General features: G+C 44.7%; 1 protein-coding gene across 2 annotated transcripts in view; it reads right to left on the bottom strand.

Moving 5' to 3' along the window:
• Window positions 1–22,307, bottom strand: part of FANCC (FA complementation group C) — a 484,570-nt gene that overhangs the window by 38,735 nt on the left and 423,528 nt on the right. For both annotated transcript variants that reach the window (XM_082267759.1, XM_082267760.1), the window contains exon 12: window positions 13,709–13,784. In XM_082267759.1, coding sequence (XP_082123885.1) covers window positions 13,709–13,784 — 76 coding nt within the window. The remainder of the gene's footprint in view (window positions 1–13,708; window positions 13,785–22,307) is intronic.

Here is a 22,307-nt window from a genome sequence, read left to right as displayed (position 1 = left end):
AGACAGACAATTAAAAAAAAAAAAAAAAGTTTTGCAAAAAAATAATCATTCATCATAAATCTAGGTCAAAATATATTCTGCTACATTTCTTTGGTAAGAATTACTCACTTTTATTCAGTCTGTAGAAAAATTAGTCAACAAACTATGGTATAGACAGTATATTTAAAAATTAGCCAACCTTGTACTGACGGTTCTTATTTCTTGAGGCCCTAAAAAGTCAGGACAGTACAAATACCTCCCAAATGACCCCTTTTTGCAAAGTAGAGAGTTCAAGATATTTATGAGGAGGCATGGTGAGTTATTTTAAGCTGTAATTTTTTCTTGCAATTTTTTTGAAAATTAAGACATGAAATAATTTTTTTCTTTACATACTGTGACCAGAGCAGTATAGTGTTACCATAGTGAAGGCATCGGGATTTATTTTTTACACACTATGATTGCTTCTGACAGTGATGATCGCTATTATAAGCAATCATTTTTATGAATGGCATCCGTTAATTGATTGCGTACTATTGTGATTTGGCCACAGCTGTAATTATATCACGTACTGGACACACGAAAAGCTGTAGCTAGTGGCCAAGTTGTTCAGGAATCATAGGCCAGTCATGACAGTCTTGCAGAACAGTTACACATTGCAGCAGTGATCTTACCCCCTCCCTCCTCCTTTAATTCATGGAATTCATAGGCTTAACTTTAGCACACTTTAAAAGAGCTTTAAAATCTCAACTCAGAGACATCAGAAACCAGCGCTTAGGCCTGTGCAGAGCTGTAAACAGCTATAGGAGTCCTGGCAGTAGTTATAGTTCTGTCTAGGCCTATCGTAGAACTATAACCAAATCCAAAGCATACCATAAAAAGATACCCAGAATTATTGGGATTAATAAAAGGCATTCAGAGCCAGAAGTGACCCTTCAGAGATCTCTGCTCAATTCAAAATGTAACAAATCCACAAGATTCATTAATTCGGACAGGAACATGACACATTAATAAAAGTATATCTTTGAATGGGGAATGTCATACTAAAAGGATCAAGGTCATACATGAATAGGCTAGCACCTACACAAGGGAAGGTAGATGTCAGATATCCCCTGGGTGACAAGTTTATTTGAGCTACCCTAGGTTTAGTAGTATCCCTGGACAGAAAATTCAATGCTGAACAATCAGTTTCAAGAATGCAACCGACACATATTGAGAGATATGAATAGTGGTATAAAACTGTTTAAGGTAGGGACATTATAGTATCATAAACCCAGAAAAGCCCATGGACACTCCTTAGACATTTTATTGGTCAGGGGCATCTGTCAACACCCCCTTTGATCCAAGAGAAATAGAGAGATGCCATGACAGTTGTCAGTTCTCTTGTACCATCAAACCAGAAACATCTGCCAAGTTTGAGAACCAATAACACCTAGCTCATCGACCGAACTCTGTTCAACCCAAGGACATTGCACAAGAATTCTCCTTCTTACTCGGTTTTATTTTTTCTCATTTTTTTTATTTTGTTGCTGAATTATGTCTTTATTTCTTTGAAACACCTTTTTTTCTGTAAATATTTTATTTTCACCAATTTTGAACCTTTTCATTATTAAACCTAATTTTGAAAAGTGTTAAACTTGTTCCTAAGCTCTTAATGCACCAGTCTCTTGAAGAGTGCTACTGAATAATAAATCTCTGAATTTACTGGTTTGTAGTGAGAGTGTGTGCTACAACCGTTTATTCTTAAATCACAATTGGTATTGCTAAAATTTTGAGTTTCCTCCTGCTCAATCCAAAAACTAGGATTTTTGTACTTACCATAAAATCAATTTTTTTCTGAGCTCATCGATGGAGACAGCACTCCATAAATCATAACTAGTGGGTTATATTGTCTCCTCCAGGAGTAGGAATAGGCAGAACAAAAAACACCTGGCTACGCCCAAGGGCCTTCCGCAGCTGGTATATAACCCCCCCCCCCTGCTCTAAGTAATTTGTTTAGTAGCAAGCAGTATTAGAAGTATCAGAAATCCATAGAGGGGTGGGTCCTATGTCCATCGATGAACTCAGAGAAATGGATTTTACGGTAAGTACAAAAATCCCATTTTCTCTTTAGTTCATCGACGGACACAGCGCTCCATAAATCATAACTAGTGGGACGTCCAAAAGCAGTGCCAAATCGAAAATGAGGGGTGGGGAAAATAACCCGAGGTAAAACATAGGAGCCCTTAACCTAGGACACAGGATCCTTAACCAGGTCACAGGAGCCCCATCTAAAAAATAAAGTTTTAAAGAAAAAAACACCCCTCAAGAGGGAACAGCAACTCTTTAATTAGCAGTCTGCAAAACAGATGCCAAAGTTTCAACCTTATAGAATTTTGTGAAGGTATGCACGGACGACCAAGTGGCTGCCTTGCAAACTTGCGATATTGAAGCCTGATGACGGAAGAAGCACTCAGCACCCGAGTAAAATGCACGGGACATGGAAAGGTGGAACCTGACCTTTAATGGAATAGGCCTGAGTAACCGTCTGTCTGGTCCATCTAAAGATGGTAGTTGAAGAAGCGGCCAGCCCTTTTCTTGGTCCGTCCGTAACCACAAAAAGTGAGTCTGACCTCCGAAAAGACTCAGTAGCTGCCAGATACACCCGAATCGCACAAACCACATCCAAGGTATGCAAATTCCTTGGGATGAGCCGGCTTGGGACACAAGGAAGGCAACACAATGTCCTCATTCAAATGGAAGTCAAGACAACTTTGGGCAGGAATGATGGACAGGGACGAAGAACCCATTTATCCATATGGACCACTAAATAGGGACTGCAACAAGATAATGCCGCCACTTCGGATACCCCGCAGGCCGAGGTAATAGCCACCAAGAATGTCACCTTCTGGCATAACGTAGGCAAGGGAATCTCCTGAATATGCTCAAATGGAGGTTTTCCGAAGAACTAAAAGTACTCAATTTTAATCCCATGGTGGCAAAAGAGACCATACAAGTGGAGCCACATGTCAAACCCCCTGAATGAAGGTACGAACTATAGAATGCGTGGCTAGGGGTCGCAGAAAGAAGATTGCCAGGGCAGACAACTGGCCCTTAATGGTACTCAAGGCCAACTTCTGATCAACGCCCTGTTGAAGAAAGGTTAGGATCCAAGCCACAGAAAAGGATCGAGGATGAGCGCCAATCGACTCACACCAATAAATGTATGTTTCCACATACGAAAATTTATGTTCCTCGCCTTCACCATAGTAGCGATCACTGATCCAGACAGATCTCTATCCCTCAGTACCTGGCTTTCAATAGCTAAGCCATTAAAACCAGCGACTGTAAAGCAGGATGGAAGATCAGCCCTTGGGACAACGGGTCTTCTATGAGAGGAAGCCCCTATGGGACATTTACAGCCACCAGGATGATTTTAGGATCCTCTGCCTTGATTCCTTGCAGGAACTGCGAAGAAGCCTTAGCTGAGGATAATACTGGCCTTACCATGGCTCTTGGATGCCTGCGGCATCTGTCAGAGGACCCATGACCTGGTCACGAACTTCAGTATCCTCCTCTGGAGGCGAACTTGCTAAAGGAGTTGCATGTAAGACTGTGCAAACAGAACTGTCTTGAAGGTGGATACCACAAGACTCAGAACCTGTATGCAAAATGGGAGAGAGAACTATCTGTGTGACAGCAGCCGGTGTATCATGGCCTGTGGTCCCTGAAGTTCATCCAGAGTGGAGCACTACAGTACAATACATAAGGTGTTTTACTAGCCAGATCACTCGGAAAAAACAGAGGGAAAAAAGTCTAAAAAAGAAAACCACAGCCACATGCAGCCACCACACCAAATAATTGGTTAGCTGCAATATATTATATTTTTGGTTTGGGATTTATTATTGCTTTAAAGACAGAGCATGGAATCTGTATCCCTTAATATACTTCAAGAAAAGGGTTTTACTGTAAGTCAAAAATCCTGTTTTCTGATCTGTCCAAGAGATGCAGGACTGAGCAAATCTGAGATAACTGGAATGTCCAAAAGCAGTCCAGCTGAGGGGTGGATGAAACATTAAACAAAATGATAACAGGACCCCCATTAAAAACAAATGCTAACATAGAGGGCAAGAGCAAGATCACAGAGCTGCCTGAGTGATGACATCATGGGAAGAGTTTTACATTCATGACGTCATCAATCACGCACCACATGTCTGGCACTGCGTGTCTGGAAGCAGCCGGTCTTATTTCTGGGACTGGCTTGTTTGGTATATATGCTATTTATCTACATTGATGGGAGCAGTCTGGGTATTTTTAATAAATTATTAGTTTTATGGTTTCACGCTATGTGGATCCAAGGCTTTTTTCTGCATAATTATTTTGGATAACCGGAAGGAGACTATTGAGACTGGAGTGGGATGTGTCTTACCTTCTGTCCCTTAGCCTCTGTGATTTGATTGGAGCCTGTTGGTATTGAGCGCTATTTGAATTCTCTGAGACTAAAAGTTAAATGTTTTAGGTAAGCATGTATGGTTTAGTGTGCAGTGAAGGATCACAGTGGGGAGGTGAATTACAGCTTGAGAGGCTGCACTTTCCTGTATTTTTACTGCACTTCATGGCAACATATTTTCAAGACTTTTTGTATCACATTTTGGATGGTGGATTTATACTATGGACTAATCTTTGGAAAGACAGTTCACTCTAATTGATGTCATGCATACTTTTGTATGATTTTTTTTTTTTAATGAGTAATTTATTTATTTGTTTCTTGGGTTTTGTATGATATAACCTTGAAGCGCTACACATTTTGAGTTGTTATGAGCCAAACTTTGAGTTTTGGTAGTATTCAAAGCCAAATGTTTATCTAGACCTGACGGAAGAAAGAGCAGGATGCATCCCTTGGCTTTTTCCTGGTGTGGAATGAGAGAGGTGGATTTCAGGAGCTTTCGGGTGCGTTGGAATAACAATATAGGATAAACCTGTCTTGTAGAACCTGGACTTCAACAGCAATGTAATTAATGCCAGTGACCATCCGTGAAGTAAGGTGGTAAACTGGTCCCAGAGACAACAGATTTGGCTGATCTTGGAGAGCAGAGTCTGCCGTCTGATGAGGCACCACATCTCCTGGGCCAGTTTAGCAAGTATCACGATTCTGTGAAGCAGATGAGACAGCAGAAGAGGAAAAGCACAGATCAGGCTGAACTTATCCCATGGAGCATCACAAAAGCATGCACAGCCAAGGCTCCCTAAACCTGGACACAAATTTGTTTAGTTTGTTGTTGAATCTGGAAACCAGGAGATCCATGTCTGAGTTTCCCACCTGGGACACAGATCTTTAAACACCTCCAGGTGAAGAGACCATTCCTCTAAACCTAGCTGTCAACTGAGAAAGTCTGCCTGACAATTTTCCATGCCTGGACAGTACAGGATGGACAGGTCTAGATCATAAAGTTCCACCCAAGCCAAAATTTGATAGGCTGCTCTTTTAAAGACTTTGATCCCTTCTTGATGGCTGACATTTGCCATGTTGTCCAAATGAATTCTGGTTGGACCTCACAGATGAGAGGTCCCAAGTTAAAGGGATAACCAAATCATGTTTAGCTCTGGTATGTTATTTAGGAGACAAGCTTCCTCTGGCGACCAAATGCCTTGCACTGAGAGGGTGTCTAGGACTTATTTTCATACTGTGAAGATGGTATCCTTCATAAAAATATTCCAGACCAGTGGAAAGAATGATTCTTCTTGACTCTAGTTATGGATTTGTGAGCCCCCAGACCAAGGACAACCTGGTCTTGAGTGTCAACTGCCTTCAGGAGGGCAACCATTAGGCCCAAAACCCTCAAATAAAAGTAGAATTTGGACAGCTCCTGGATTGTAGAGCCCAAACCTGTGGAAGAGAGAACATGGACTAAACAGTATCTAGAGAAGGACCTACGCACTCCAGGTAATGAGCCAGCTCCAGCACAAACTTCTGGAGTTCAGGATCCACACAAATCACGGGTAGATAGACATAAGGGAAGGGCAACTGTCAGCAACAGGTGTGACCAGAAATGTGTGGACTGACAGAATATTAGGCATGATTAAAGTGTAAAGAATATAATTTATTTAAAAATAAGTGAACACAAATGTAAACGCACCTCCAGAAAACTACAACTGTGTAATTCCAACCAGATAACCAAACAATAGTGACACACAGCAACCAACTGCTCAAACCAAATATATACAAAAAAACAGGATAAATGAATAGTAATTGTAACAGGGCCGGGGTCATACATGGGAGATCAAACAGAGGGAGCTGGGAACAAGACAGAACAGAGAGAGGGTTACAGGAGACGGAGTAAGCAAGCAGGAAGGAAGGAATCAGACTGCAGGGTCAGGATCAGAGTCCAGGATCAGGCTGCAGGGTCAGGATCAGGATGCAGGGACACAGAAATGCAGGTCAGGAGCACATGGAGACAACACCAAGGCAGTGAGGAGAAGCATACACAGGGTTTACATACACTTCCTGCAACCAGCATCAGGTGATGACTGATTGCATGAGATGTTAGCTTCTGACTACTGAGAGACACCCGCTGGTGGACACTGGAACTGCAGCCTATGGATCTGGGAGCTACAGTGCCACCAGCAGGTGAGCTCTTTTCTGACAGCAACAAACTGATAATGTTGTGTGTTCACAGCAGAAACGAATACAGCATTAATGTATTGGAAAGATAGGTATATGCAAGCAGGTATCTTGTTGTCCACAGAGGCCAGAAAGTCCTCAGATGGAGAGAAAATATGAATGACATGGTAGATACCATGCAGTTTTTTTTTGTACTCAAATTAAGGTATTGAGTACCTTTAGCTCCAAAATGGGGCTAATGCAGGACAGGGCCTGCCAGGAAAAAAATGCGGAGAAAACGCTTCCAGTCTTTTATCCACAGGGTTTTCAATGACTTCACTTCAATACTTCTTAACAAACTTCCTCTCAATAGGGTATTGCTGAGCGAAACAATAAGCTTGTCTTGGAAAGACCAGTCACCATACAAAACAGGTTGCAGTAGCCAGTGCACTGTAAATGTTGTTAGTGTGGGGACTATTAGGGATGCCAGACTGGTACCTCCAGAGAATTTGGATGCAGGTTGTTTCAGTTCTTTACACGTGCACACTGGACTGGACAGAGATGGTATCCTTAAGCTTAGGAGTTTTGTCAGCAGACTGAACCTCCTCAGGTACAAACTCATCCAAAATGTATAGGGTACATTCCTTAGCAACCTCAGCTGAGTGTGCAGAAGCCGCTGCAGGCAACTCAGAGACAGAAGGAGAGGGCGAAGAAGTATGCTTGTGAGCCCTGCATTCTAAATCAGCTATTGCCTTGCTTATAGATACTGACATAGTTGAAGAAAGTTTCTCCCTGGATAATGGAGAGGAGGGAGCTACGCTTGGGAGAGAGCTAATAAAAACTCAGGAGGGGGTGTGTGGACTCAAGCAGGGAACAGCGAATATACAAACAGGTACTCATGGATCAGCTTTAAGAGCAGGAGTGGTTATTGATCATCTGTGGCTGAGTCGCTGTAAGGCAGCAACGGGGAGGACAGACCCTGAGCCTTGTGGGGAGCCAGTGGTGGTTCTCCTTAAACGAAGAGAGTAAATATGTAAATACCAGAGAGCTTTTTTTCCCCTCCAGTGGGCATACTCCCTAAAGAGTCTTCAAGGACAAGATTCCACCAGCTTTCACAGCCCGGACCTCTGCATCTAAAAAGAGTACAGCAGCTGTCTGGAGAGCACCCAATAAGCATAGGATTCTCACAATGAAATTAAAGGGGTTGTAAAGTCAGAAGGTTTTTATCTTAATGCATTCTATACATTAAAATAAAAAACCTTCTGTATCCAGCAGCCCCCCCCCCCTCAGCCCCCCTAATGCTTACGTGAGCCCCCTCTCAATTCAGCGATGTCCACGACTGTCTCAGCCTCCTCATTGGCTAAGACACAGCACCGGTGCCACTGGCTCGTGTTGCTGCTAATCAAAGTCAGTTAGCCAATAGGGAGAGAGAGGGGGCAGAGCTGAACTGCAGCTCCGTGGCTGAATGGACATAGGGCGCTGTGACTCAGCTCAGGTGCCCCCATAGAAAGCTGCTCGCTTTAGGGGCACTCAAAGGGAGGGAGGGGCCAGGAGAGCCAAAGAGGGACCCGAGAAGAGGAGGATCTGGGCTACTCTGTGCAAAACCAACTGCACAGAGTAGGTAAGTATAACATGGAAAAATTAGAAAAAAATAAAAAACAAGACTTTACAATCACTTTAAACAATTGCAGGTGCGATGTCATTGACTATAAAAAGTTTATATTTGGCGGGAACTAAGACAAAAGCAAAGGCAATTTAATCAGGTTAAGTCTGGTACATCTCTTTGCTTTTGCCCAAAGGCTATTGATGAAACCTACAAAAAGAAGTAAAAGAAAACAAGGAGAGGTACCCATAAGTGACAGTGCACAAGTGAGCAGTTTAACATGCAGAGGGAAGCAAGGTGAATACACAGACTTAATTGTGAGCTTTTTGTCATGAGAGTTCTCAGAGACTGAAAAACAGGTATTGAATAAGGGACTTAATTTTGCTTCTATGCATTGTATATAAGTGATATACTTCGATTAGATTTTGAACTATATTGATTTTTAGAAATGTGTGCATCAAAGCTTACTTGTTCATTATGGATTCTCTATCATCAGGACCTAGTCCTGTTCCAAGAATAAACCTCATGCAGCTGAGGAAGAGAAGTCAGTGGATTCCTCTGGAGCATATTTATATTGTAGAAACTTTCATCAAATTGGTGAAAATAAATATCAGGAGCATCAATTGGTCTAAGACTTCATTGAGGCACAGGCCCTCAATGTTAACCAAGTGAAAGATTCTTTAGGCTATGTGTAGTGATAACACTCTTGTATATAAAACCAGCAGACCAAGAGTGGTGAAACTCTTATTCTTACCAGTGCATACTATTTGTCAGAGGTGATGTACTGGCTCTCTGACTCTAGGGTTTATCAAAATCTGGCTGGTGACCCTTTGATCTCTATGATATTTGAGATTGCACTCATTGCATCTGCACACCCAATTAGTATCATTGACGGGAAGCGTAGGAGGTTTTTAATGCAGAGACTACCGTGTCACACCATTTTTCTACTGCCTGCCAAAAATCCATAAGAACCATACTAATCCCTAGGGATGTCTCATTGTAGACGGTACATTAACTCTGTATTCCAACATCTTGCATGTCCATACCTTCATACCAAAATTAACTTTCTCAGGTCCCTTCAGGATTGCCACTTGTGCACTATGGACGTTAGCTTATATGCCTACAATCCTGCACTCCAATAGAAAATGGGTAATCTAATGTCCAGACAAGTATGGCACTTCAACCACACATGCTAGAATTTTAGATGGAGTTACTCCATACTGTAGAGAAAAAATGGGAAGCACGGTTTGATTGAAATGGCACCACATCTAAAAGTGTGAATTAGAAAAGACAAAACTGAAAGTAGAACTTTAGGGCCATTTTCCATTTTTTCTTTTCTTACTCCATATTGAACTCATTGGGAATTACTTTAGCTTTATAGTCAGTTTTACCTACAGCTCTAGGGGACAGCAATGGGCTCAAATGCAGCTTTAAGCTATGCAAACCTTTACATGGTTGATATTACGACAACTTATGTTTACACTCATCCAGTATACTATGGCAAATTATTGACATTTTTTTTCATTTAGCAGAGGCCACTGGATGACCAGATTGTATTTAGATTTTACCTAATCCAATGTTGACCCAATCTTTATTTCTCACTTGAATTTACCTTTGCCCAGATTAACTTCTTAGATGCGGACATACAGCGGCACCAGGGAAACCTGTCTATTGACCTTTATCATAAACCTACAGATAGGCGGTTGGTCCTATCTGCTACAAGTTTCAACCAGGATCCCTTTAAGGGCTTACCATATAGCCAGTTCATCTGCACCAGACATATTACTGGCTCTATTAAACAACTGATGCCAGAACACAATAAATGATGCAGGCATTCCTAGCTAAGCATTACCCCAAGGGCCACTCACTGTGGCAGCTAATTGTCATGCAGTCTGCAACAGGCAATCTTTTCTTAAGTGTAAGCTTAAAAACAAACCACGTATACTCATGGTAGGTCCCTTTTCTTCCTATTTCAAGAAGGCATTTTACGTAACCACTGGGCAGGTGCTTTCCAGTGATCCCCGACTATCATAAACTTTCCAAGAACCCCCTCTCTTGGCCTACAAATGCTTGAGGAACTTGTGGAATCAACTTGTTTCTGCTGATTTTTCTTCTCAAAGATACATAAAAGGTAGCTGGCTTTCCTTGCTACCACGCCCTAATGTAATGTTTCCATGCGGACATTGCATGCAATGCAATTTTGTATTGAAAGAGGTGTCCTTTAGTTACCCATACACAGACAAGAAGTTCCCAACTTCAGGTTTGTATAACTGAAGAATCTCAGATGTATTATACCTAATAAAATGTCCCTGTGGACTAGGCTTTGTAGGCCTGACGACACAGGAGGATTGTATCAGCAGAAAGTAGTTACATTGGAAATTACGAGTTTTGATCTCTAGTCACTATGCATTTTGCTGAGGCTAAGCATAATCCCTCACAACTTTGACTTGGACCAAAAAGAGTTGGAAACTATTCAATAAACTGTCCCAGAGGGAGATCTTTTCAATTTATAATTTGGACACGCTGTTCTTAAAAGGACCTTAAAAAATAATTCTAGTATGAATAATTTGTTTGGGCCAAGATGGCCCAAAAGAACTATTTCCATTACTAACTGATGCAGCCGCCCTATGCTGTAGTAGCATCAGCAACATACAGTGTGCTGCACTGTGTTCTACAGCAGTACAGGCAATTTTCTGTCTGCTGCTGACACTAAATTGATTTGGCCTGAACAACTCTCAGCCATTCAAGTGAAGCCTTGTATTTTTATCAGTAAATACAAGACTTAATCTGAGGTGAAGAGGCAGACGGAGGTCAGCGGATGACATAGCAATTTCCACATCGGCCAATTAGAGGGAGCCCTAAAATCATCGATAAAATACAAGGCTTCCCTTGAATGGCTATGAAGCATTCAGGTTGATTTGAGTTATTTCTGGCAGTAGACAGAAAGCCACTCATACTACTGTGGAATAATGCTGATATAGTATAGTACAGCATTTACATGGCAGCATCAGTTAGTAGAGGAAATAGTTAGCTTGGGCCAGCTTGGCCCAAATTTACTATTGAAAGTCATTGTAAACATATTTACAAGACAACAAAACTGTTTATTAATGGAGGAAGACCTAAAGCTATGTCTAATAAAACCACACGACCTAACTTTAGTTCCCCTGAAGTATCAGAAACACAATCAGAAGCCTATGACACAGGGGATTCAAAAGCATTGGGGACGCCAGGGATTTCAGATTCCTTAGTATTTTCATGAGATGAAGGACTCAAAACAGAACAAATGGACAAATGGGTTGATAAGCACCTGCAACCACTAGTAATGTGACTACCGGGATATATTTAAGGTACCAGAGCAGTCCTGGAGCACATTGGTGATTTATGATCGGAGGCTGGTATGATATAGACTATGATGAATATTAAAAACCTTTACTCTTCAATCCGACACCATCTAGCTCTAATAGCTTTGAAACATGTTTAAAATAACTACAGTACTTACATATAAGGGACTCCAGGAATACTTTCTATTGTCTGTGGTGTTTCTTTAAACCCATCATTTCTTTCTTTTCAATAGAGTGTATTATCTAAAAATATGTAGGGCTTCTATAGGTGCCAACTTTTCCCCCTCCCTAGTGAATTTGTAATTGAGTAGATGGAAGGAATTGTTCATCTTTTCAGAGAGAATTCCCTTTACGCGCCATATGTGGCGGTATGATGGATTTATAGATGATTTGCTGCTAGTGTGGAAGGGGAAGGGGGTTACAGAACACCAGACAGAATTTATGTAATTTTTAAATAACAATGACCTGAATCTACAATTTTCTTTGAAATTGTACAACCAATCATTTTTCAGATGTGACATTAGTGGGGGAGGCAGACATGGGGAGAGTTGTTATATACCCCTATCAGAAATCTTGTGAAGGCAATTCCACTTAAGTAGCTTCAAGATCTCATCCATCCCATACCAAAAATCTATACCAGCAGAGGAATTCATATGGGCTAGGAAAATGTGCAACAGATGTTTTATTTCAAGTGGATTTGAACATTATAGGAAAAAGATTGAAAAAGAGAGGTATTTTAACTTTTTAATTCAGTGTAATAAGAGCTTTCTTTCTAATACAACAATGAACTTTCTTTTTCAAAAGGATTATAGAACAAATAATTTTGTGGACCAGCGAGTTACTTTTATAACAACTTTTTCTGTGGAGTTTCAAAGTATCGGAAATATCATAAGCAAACATTTGCCAGTGTTATACAGTGATAGCTTTATGATGTCTTAAAGGAGGATCCTGTTTCTCTAGTAGGAAAGCACCAGTAAGGACCCATCTGCATCAAGCAATTATAAATCTGAGAGTGGCTGTCAACATGTAAATACTGAAAAGTACAGAAGAAAACAAAAGAGACAGCATCTAAGGCTGCTGAAGAGAGGTATCCTATTAAACAGTATATTAATTGTAATAGCTGTAATTTGGTATATGCTTTTTCCTTTCAAGAGTGCTCTCTACAGTATATTAATTGCACCACTCTGCCCTTAGGGATACAAGTGGGAGAACATTTTTGCGGTGGTATGAACCCCAAAGCCAAACAGCCATCCAATGTGCCTAAACATGTTTTAAAAGTTCATGGAGGAGAGAGTACTATTAACAGATAGAGGCGGACATTTACACCAAGGCTCCTTGAACATAAAGTCTGGTAGATTCTTATGTAATTCTCAAGAATTCTCATAGGTCTAAATAACTGCTGGGATGTCAGTCCTTTGATAAAAATAAGATTACCCTATCTTGTTCTTTGATCTGCTTTATTTTAAAGGAATGGATAATGATAAATGTTTATAGTAGCATTTTTGATGTAGAGCCATATAAAGATTATGTAGTGATATTATGTGCCTTTTCGTACTTTTGTATAACTTTTCCCAGGCCAACCTCTCTTGCAGGTAAAATGTATTGAGGGGGATAGATTTTTTCAGTTAATTGTTTGTTTTAGAAGATTAGATAGAAGCCTAAATTGTCTGTACATTGCATAAGCACGCATATTTTGCAATTATAAGCAAGTAAGTTTATTCAAATGTAATTCAAAGAACAATTATTCAAGGGTTAAAGTAGACCTAATGTAATTTTAAAAGTTATCTTAAATCTGCAGCATCTACTGATTCAACTATTGAAAAGTTCTCGATTTCCATTGTCACCTTGTTGCAGGCAACTCTGCCACAGGGACCACAAGTATCCATCACTGTCACTATCAGGCGTGCCTAAAAGAAGTCAAACGAGTACAGCAGCACTGAGATGCAAAAAAAGGATGAAAAAAAAAAAATAGAAACAGTATTTTTAAAAAAAATAAATAAAAATCAACACTGTTTAGGATACACAGTACTTTAGCAAATTAAATGTCAGTCAGTTAGGGTTAGATTTTTTAAAATCTTCAAACCCCTATTCATTCACTATGGACTATATGAAAAGAAAGCCTCTTATGTTCCTTTTTCTAAGAGGGTTCTAGCAGGTTGAGTTTTCTCAATTTCTTTGTGCATAGGTTTTGGAACTAAATGTTGTTACCTATTTTCCTCATCCATATTTCTGAGAATTTGAACGACAGTGCACAGGTTTTGAACACAGGCATCAGATGGTAATCCTGGAAAAAAAGAAGAGATGTTTATAAATACTTCATAAAACCAACCTAACTTTTCTTATCTGATAGCTTGCTGGACAAAGGCTAAAAATACAGCATTCATTTTAGGATGTACCTTAGACACACTCTTCGCTCTGAGCCAAACCTTTGTAATTCTTCCTACAAACTGCTTCTCCCAAGTTCTTTCTGCTCCTCCTGAAAACCACTACTAGTTACTGTACTTAGTCTTTCTCTACACCTCAGTCCATTAATAGTTATCTTCATTCTTCATTCCATTCTGCTTCCTCACATATCCCTTTCATATATACTTCCAAGTTGTTCTCCTCACTTTTCTTTTCACATATTTCTCATCTTTATTCCCTCTGCTCGCAGAACCTTAAAAACTCTTTCTCACTCCTTTTCCTGATGCATCCTTTCAACTTATCATTAAAAATGTTTCTCACTAGTCCTCCTAAGTGTTCTAAGTCCAACTACAGAAGGCCTCAACAGAAATTCTGCTTAGAACTCCCTTAATTTTGCTCTTGAGTTGTAGCACCACTACAAGTTTGTGATGTTGCTTGAAGGCATCAAACAGGAATGACACTAGCAGTCCTTTTTTAAATGTGTTTATTGTTATGGCATTATAAAAGGACAATTACACCTAGGGCCATCTGATGAAAAATGGCATTTACTGTAACTCCTGTTCATAGTCCGTGTCAGACTGCCACGCTAAAAAAGTTCATAATAGTAAAAACAACTGGAGGTCCATAAGTAGGTGTTCATTTCAGAATACAATGCATTATATTCAGTTAGCCCCCCCCCCCCTTTTTTTTTTAAAATGTTTTAGCATTAAGAGAGTAATAATTTCTGAAATGCTTGTAATATGTGTGTCAGTTCCTTTTTCGTTGCCGTTCACAGGGTGAATGTAACATACCCTAACATTTGTTCAAAGAGAAAATACTCAACACAATTTGACCAGCAGAGGTAAAGAACATTCAACCAATAGAAAAAATAGCCTAACACTATACTGTAGGGTAAGAACATTTATTCAGAAGAGGAAATATTATAAGGGAGACCTTTCTAAGTGTTTGGAAATTCTAACTGACATGGTTAACATATGATGTCCTTACTCTGCTAACTAATCCTACTATATAGATTCCTAATCTCTTCTTGACTGTTCATTAATTTATCAAAGTTTTACAGCTCCCTATTGATGACTATACACAGTATACCACAGTATACAATGTATACTATCAGGTCAATTACGTAGCTCCACCTTTTAAACATCTACATGGTCTATTTCACCAATGAAATAAGTAACACGTCTTGGGTAGATTATACTTGTGGAGCGGCTCTAAGCAAAAAAGGGAAATGTATATTGTATCGCTGGTGCTCAAGAATGGGGTGAGGGCATAAAATACAGTATCACCGTCCAGTAGTGTGTAGTATACTGTAACCTGGGGTAGCTCTGGAATGACCGCCAGCCAGTTTGGTGAAAGCAAAACAGTTCATTTATTTGAATTCCAGCAAAACAAAAGGCAGCTTACTTCAGCCAAAGTAAATAAACAGTCCAAATCCTGGTATTGGTAATAAAGCAGGATGCTCACTATTAGTCTCTGGTCCCATACAGGGGTCAGGCTCCTCCAAAGTCAGGGTGCCAGGCAGGCCACACAGGGGGAAAGTTAGCAGCCCACGTCTCAGCTTGTCTGAGAGCTTCCACTCACTACACAGCTTGCGAGTCTCTCTCTCAAAATTCACTTCCTTGACACAGGTGCTGATTTCCCTCTGCTGCCTTTCAAGCCTCCTCACCTGGGACTTAACCCCTGAGTACCACAAAAGCTCTGCAACTGACCCCATTAAAGGGACCACAACTCAAATATCTGGGAAATGTACCTGCCATCCAGGACACATTCCCGATGTCCTGTACATATCCTCCCTCCCCCCCCTCTGCCTTGACGCAGAGGTGTCGGAGGCAAGGTGGGACACCCTACAGTGTACCCTAGAGAGAGCGTCCGCGTTCTGGTGTTGCTTTCCTGGCCTGTGTTCAACTACAAATTTGAACTCTTGCAACGCCAAAAACCACCTGGTAACTCTAGCATTCGTGTGTTTATTCGGTCTCATCCAGGTCAATGGGGCATGGTCTGACACCAGGCGAAACTTCCAACCGAGGAGAAAATAGCGTAGTGAGTCCAGAGTCCACTTAATGGCCAGGCACTCCCACTCCACTACAGCGTAATTTCTCTCAGCGGCTGTCAATTTTCTACTCAGAAAAACGATGGGGTGTTCCTCCCCATTGACCTCTTGGGACAGAACAGCTCCCAAGCCTTCACTGGAGGCATCTGTTTGAACAACAAATTCTCTTGAGAAATCCAGAGCGACCAGCACTGGATACTGACACAGGGCTGTTTTAAGCTCCTGGAAAGCCTTTTCAGCCTTGTCATTCCATTTCACCATGACTGACTTTTTACCCTTTGTCAGGTCTGTGAGAGGTACAGCCATAGTGGCAAAGTTGGGGACAAACCTGCGGTAGTACCCCGCGATACCCAAAAAGGCTCGCACCTGTGTCTTCGTGACTGGGCGGGGCCAGGCCTGGATAGCCTCTACTTTGTTCATCTGTGGCTTCACCAGCCCTCTACCTACAATGTACCCCAAGTACTTGGTTTTCTCCATAACAATGGCACACTTTTCCGGGTTTACAGTAAATCCTTCTTTCTTTAGAGAGTCTAAGACTGCCTGCACACGGGGAAGATGGGATTCCCAGTCGGTAGAAAAGATGACAATGTAATCTAAATACACTGAAGTGTATTTCTGATGTGGGCGTAAGGTTCTATCCATAGCTCTCTGGAAGGTAGCTGGAGCGGAATGCAAGCCGAATGGCATTCTTTATACTGGAAATGGCCATTAGGGGTAGAAAAGGCAGTCTTTTCTCGGGCTTCCTTAGTTAAAGACCAAGTCGCCGCCTTACACACCTGGGCCACGGAAGCCTGATGCCGGAAAGCCCAAGACGCACTCAGAGACCTGGTAGAGTGCGCCTTAACAGGGAAGGGCAGAACCCTTTCCTTCAAGGCATAGGCCTGAACAATGGTCTGTCTGATCCATTTGGCGATGGTCGCTGCCGACGCCGCCATGCCCTTCCGAGGTCCCCCAGGAAGGACAAAGAGGGAATCTGGCTTGCGAAAAGATTTAGTGGACGACAGGTAAACCCTGATCGCCCTGACAACATCCAAGGAATGCAAGGCAACCTCCTTAGGATGCTTGGGCTTCGCACAGAGCGAAGGCAAGACAATGTCCTCATTAAGGTGAAAATCAGAGATCACCTTAGGAAGGAAGGACGGGTTAGGTCGCAAGACCACCTTATCTTCATGAAGCACCAAATAGGGAGAGCGGCAGGACAACGCCGCCAGCTCTGACACTCTGCGAGCCGAAGTGATCGCCACCAAAAAGGCAACCTTTTTGGACAGCAGAGGTAGCGAGATCTCCCTGATCTTTTCAAAGGGAGCGCGCTGTAACACGGACAGAACCAAGTTCAAGTCCCACGGAGGCAAGGGCTCCCTCCGAGGAGGGGCCAAATGACACACCCCTTGAACAAAGGTGCGAATTAAGGAATGAGACGCCACAGGGAGCTGAAAAAGAACAGCCAGTGCAGAAACCTGGCCTTTTATCGTGGCCAGCGGCAAACGCTGGTCCACCCCAGTTTGGAGGAAAGCCAGCACTCTCGACAACGAGTATGAGCGAGGGGAAAACCCCCTGGACTCACACCAGGCAAAGTACGCTTTCCAAGTACGGTAATAAATTTTCCCAGACGAGGCTTTTCTAGCCTTGATCAGAGTAGGAATGACCTCTGGGGAGAGACCCCTGTCTCTCAGGACCTGGCTTTCAACAGCCAGGCCGTTAAAGCCAGCGACTGTAAAGCAGGATGGAAGATCGGCCCTTGAGACAGAAGGTCTTCCCGGATTGGCAGGCGCCACGGAGGCTCGACTGCCAGATGAACGAGGTCTGGCGAGGCCAGTCCGGTGCCACCAGAATCACCGTGTGCGGTTCCGAGGCTAACCTGCGAAGGAGCCTGGACAGCAGCTGAATTGGAGGAAAGGCATACATCAAACGATACTGATGCCAAGGCACCACCAACGCGTCCGAGGCGTCTGCCCGAGGATCGCGCGTCCTTGCCACGAACCTTTCCACCTTGTTGTTTAGTCGAGACGCGAACAGGTCCACATCTGGTGAACCCCACCTCGCGCACAACATCTGGAAGACATCCGGGTGTAAGGACCATTCCCCCTGGTCCAGGGTCTGGCGGCTCAGATAATCTGCCTGCCAGTTTTCCACCCCCGGTATGTGTACTGCTGTTATCGCCGGGACGTGATTCTCGGCCCAAGACAGAATGTCACTTCCCGGGCCGCTCGGGCACTCCTGGTGCCCCCTTGGTGGTTGATGTAGGCTACCGCGGTGGCATTGTCCGTCTGAACCCGAACCGGACGGCCCTGAAGTCGTACCGACCGCTGGAGAAGGCAAAGCTTTATCGCTCTCAATCCCAGGATGTTGATCGGAAGGGAGGATTCCTCCTCTGACCAAGTTCCCTGGGCAGACAGGTTGCCCAGAACACCACCCCAGCCCGACAGACTGGCATCCGTGGTGACCACCGTCCAGTGTAACGGACGAAAAGACTTGCCCCCCGACACCGCCGGGGATTGGAGCCACCACAGAAGATCCCTTCTGGTGCGGCGGCTCAGTGAGACCCACAGATCCAGAGACTGAGGTCGCCCGTCCCACTTGGCAAGAATCTCCGCTTGGAGACACCGCGTGTGAAACTGAGCAAAGGGGATCGCCTCGAAGGCCGAGACCATTAACCCCAGGCACCTCATACAGGTCCTGAGTGACGAGGATCGGTTGTCCCTGAGGGACCTGACTTCGTCCTGAAGCGTCCGGAGCTTGTCCTCCGGCAGGAAGATCTTTGCCTGAGCAGAGTCCAGAACCATCCCCAGGTAGGGAAGGCGAACCGAAGGGGACAGTGTCGACTTCGGAACATTGATGGTCCAACCGTACCATAGTGGACAGGTCGCTCAGCAGGTTCTGACTGGCACTCGATCTTAACAGGAGATCGTTTAGATATCCCAAGACCGCAATGCCCTGGGCTCGCAACAGGGCCAGAACAGGCGCCAGAACCTTGGTAAAAACCCGCGGAGACGAAGCGAGACCGAAAGGTAACGCCACGAACTGGTAATGGTCCTCCGCAATGGCGAACCGAAGGTACCTCTGGTGGCCTTCGAAAATGGGGATGTGTAGATACGCATCCTTCAAGTCGATGGAGGCCATGAATTCTCCCGGACTCAGGGCAGCCACCACTGAGCGCAGGGATTCCATGCGAAACTTCCGAACACGCACAAAGCGGTTCAGAGCTTTCAAGTCCAGGATCGGAAGTACTTTGCCCTCCTTTCTGGGCACAGTGAACAGATTGGAGTAAACCCCCCGAAAACTGTCCCGGTGAGGCACCGGAACCACCACCCCCTGGGCCAGAAGATCTGCACCGCTAGATGCAGATCCCGCAAACGCCCCGGAGGCAGTTGAAGATTCGAGGGAAAAAATCTGCCCGCCTGCCGAGAAAGGAATTCGATCTTGTAACCTGATCGAACGATTTCCTGAACCCATCTGTCCTGAAGGCGGAACAGCCAAGGCTGGAGGAAACCACGCAAACGTCCCCCCACCCCAGATACGGGTGAGGGCGTCCCTTCAGGCGGACGTGGAATGGGGCGCAGAGCCGACTTGCCCGGACTTCTGCTTACCCGCCCAAGGCTTCTTCTGGCCACCTTGGCCTTTGAAGGGCTTGCCCTTGTACTGCGACCTAAAGGCACGAAAGGACACCTGAGAGGGCCTAAAAGTGGAGCCCCTCTTGCTGCGAAAGGACTTGTTCTTCGGATTCTGGGGCAACAGAGTACTCTTGCCTCCAATGACTCCTTTCACCAGAGTATCCAAAGCCTCGCCAAAAAGGCGAGACCCAGCATAGGGAAAATCCGCCACCGTTTTGCGAGACGATTGGTCAGCCGACCAACTCTTCAGCCAGATCAGTCGACGGTTAAGCACCGCGACACTAGACAGGCGTGCAGCTAAAGGGGCCTCATTTAAGGCCGCATCGCACAAATACATGACCCCCTGATGAATCTGGTCCACCATATCCAGCGTAGCCGGTGGGGCAGAATCAGCCACAAGGGTGCGTCTGAGCACCTTAGTCCAGTCTGCCACCGCCTGCGCCGCCATGACAGAAGCATAGAGCCCGCCACCATATAAGCGTGGCGGACAAGAGACTCCAACCTCCTGTCCGTAGGATCCCGGAAAACCGGGGTATCCTCATTGGGAACCAGGGTAGCCTTGTTCAAAACGGCCACAGCGTGATCCACCTGGGGCGCCACGCACCAGCGCTCTTCAGTGAAAGGCGCAAAAGGATAAAGCAGTTTAAACCGACTGGGCACCATAAAGGGCTTCTTTAAAGTGCACCATTGCTCATTCACAGTGTGATGAAATTCAGCAGGGCAGGGGAAAACCTGCGCCGATTTGCGGGTTCTATGTGTCCCAAAGGAGGACACCCTAGCTGGAGGAGTGGGCTCATCCTCCAGGTGCAGCGTGTCTTTGATAGAAGAGATCAGCTCATCCATGAGTGCAAGCTCTTCAGGCGAGCCAGGGGGAGAAGTATCGACCCCTTCCACCTCCGCCTCTCCTTCAGACCCCAAAAGGTCCAGAGATGAGCGAGACCCTGAAAAGGGCACGCCAGCCACAGCAGCCACATCGCCCTCTGAATCAGAGGAGATAGATAACCTGGCCCTCTTTTTAGCAGAACGTTCAGCCATCAGCACCTGCATCTGTGACACCAAAGATGCCACTACAGCGGCCAAATCAGACCCTGCGGGGGGGGGGGGGGTTCAGCAGACCCCTGGTCCCCCACCAGGGCTGGGGGGAACTTGCTATCCTGGGAATCCATGCCAAACAAGACACTGGCCCTTTAAAGACCACGGCGAGCGCAGCCCACCGCAATACTCACTGTATACACCGACTCCCACAGGGACAGAAAAACACTGAGTTAGGAAGGATAGCACAGAGAAAACCTGGAGAGAGCACTGCAGACTGCCGCCACCGATCGCTGTAAAGAGAAAGAGGAAGTGAGGCGAGGAAGCCTGAACTTTATAACCTAGTAGGCTCAGGGAAAATGGCTGCCCGGAAGAAGTGAATGGAGGCTACAAGAAAATGGCCGCCGACATGTGCTCGGATCGAGCGAGCATGCCACACGCAAAATGGCGCCGATTTTCGCCAAAAGCACACCACACTGCAACCCTGTACAAGGCTCAGGGAGAAGCCACATTAGCCCACAGTAACCAAAAATGGCGGACCGCGCGGCGCTCAGCCGTAGCGGTCGCCGCATACACATGTCTGCACTCACAGCACCGAAAGGTGACACAGGAGAGAGAGAGAGGGGTCCCAACCACATCCCACAGGGATCACATCAGGGAGCCCGCATACACAGACATGAGGGGAACACACAGCCATAGACTGACACCCCAGACAGAGGTGCCCACATAGAAAGGTGCTTACCGTACCGGATGGCGTGGGGAGGCGTCACAAACGACAAACCGCTGTCCTCATATGACAGGGAGTGCCGTAGCCGGGACGCAGGACACCGCAGCACACAACCGCAGAAGACGTCCAGTGAGGTAGCCACCTCATAGGCTGCATCCCTGCAGCGAGCAGGGATGCGTCGTTCATAGCGCCAGGGCGAACCATAGCCGAACGCTCGATGGCAGGCAGGGGATCCATCTGACCCTCAGCCCTGGAGACCCAGGGCGGCCAGTCCGATACCCAGCTCCGCATGATGTTTCTTCATCCGAAGATCCCTATCTAAGAGCTGGTAAAATAACAGCTAGTAAAGTAAAGAAAAACACTTTGAAATAAAATCAAAAAAGGGTAGAAGGCTGAGACTGAAGCCCCAGCACAGGAAAGCCTGACTACTCCTGAGCTAGGCAAAATCAAACTGAGTTGGGAATGCTTGTGCAGGGAGGTATTGACTAGTGGGACAGCCCCTAGGGGTGTGTCTATGCTAAAAGCTTTTGTTACTAACAAGTCTTGTGCCTAGCTACTCCTGCGGAGCGAAGGTCAATACCCATTGGTGAAGACTGTGTGAGTGGGTGGCGACTGTCGGAGGAGGTAAGAGAAATCATGTTTAATAACCGTGGTAAGACCTGGCAGTCCTGAGAACTTCTCCCTATTTCTCTGTAAGAACGCCTTCACCTGCTGTGTTTGTGGCTTGGTTAGGGAGGTGGAAACTGGGTCCGAGTTCTCCCCTACCAGGGGCATAGGACTAACCTCAGCCAGGGCAACTTCCTGGTCACGGTCCTTCCAAGGCTTTAGGAGATTTACATGGTATATCTGATAGGGCTTCGTCTTCCAAGGTTGGTGTATCTTATAATTAACCTCTCCAACCTTTTCTACCACCTCAAAGGGCCCCTGCCACCTGGCCAGGAACTTACTTTCCACCGTAGGTATAAGCACAGACACTCGATCCCC

This window comes from Pelophylax lessonae (genome assembly GCF_965119305.1).
Source record: "Pelophylax lessonae genome assembly, chromosome: 1".
NCBI lineage: Eukaryota > Metazoa > Chordata > Amphibia > Anura > Ranidae > Pelophylax > Pelophylax lessonae.
Note: the sequence above shows the minus strand (reverse complement) of the source record. Positions and strands in the feature narration are given on the sequence as shown.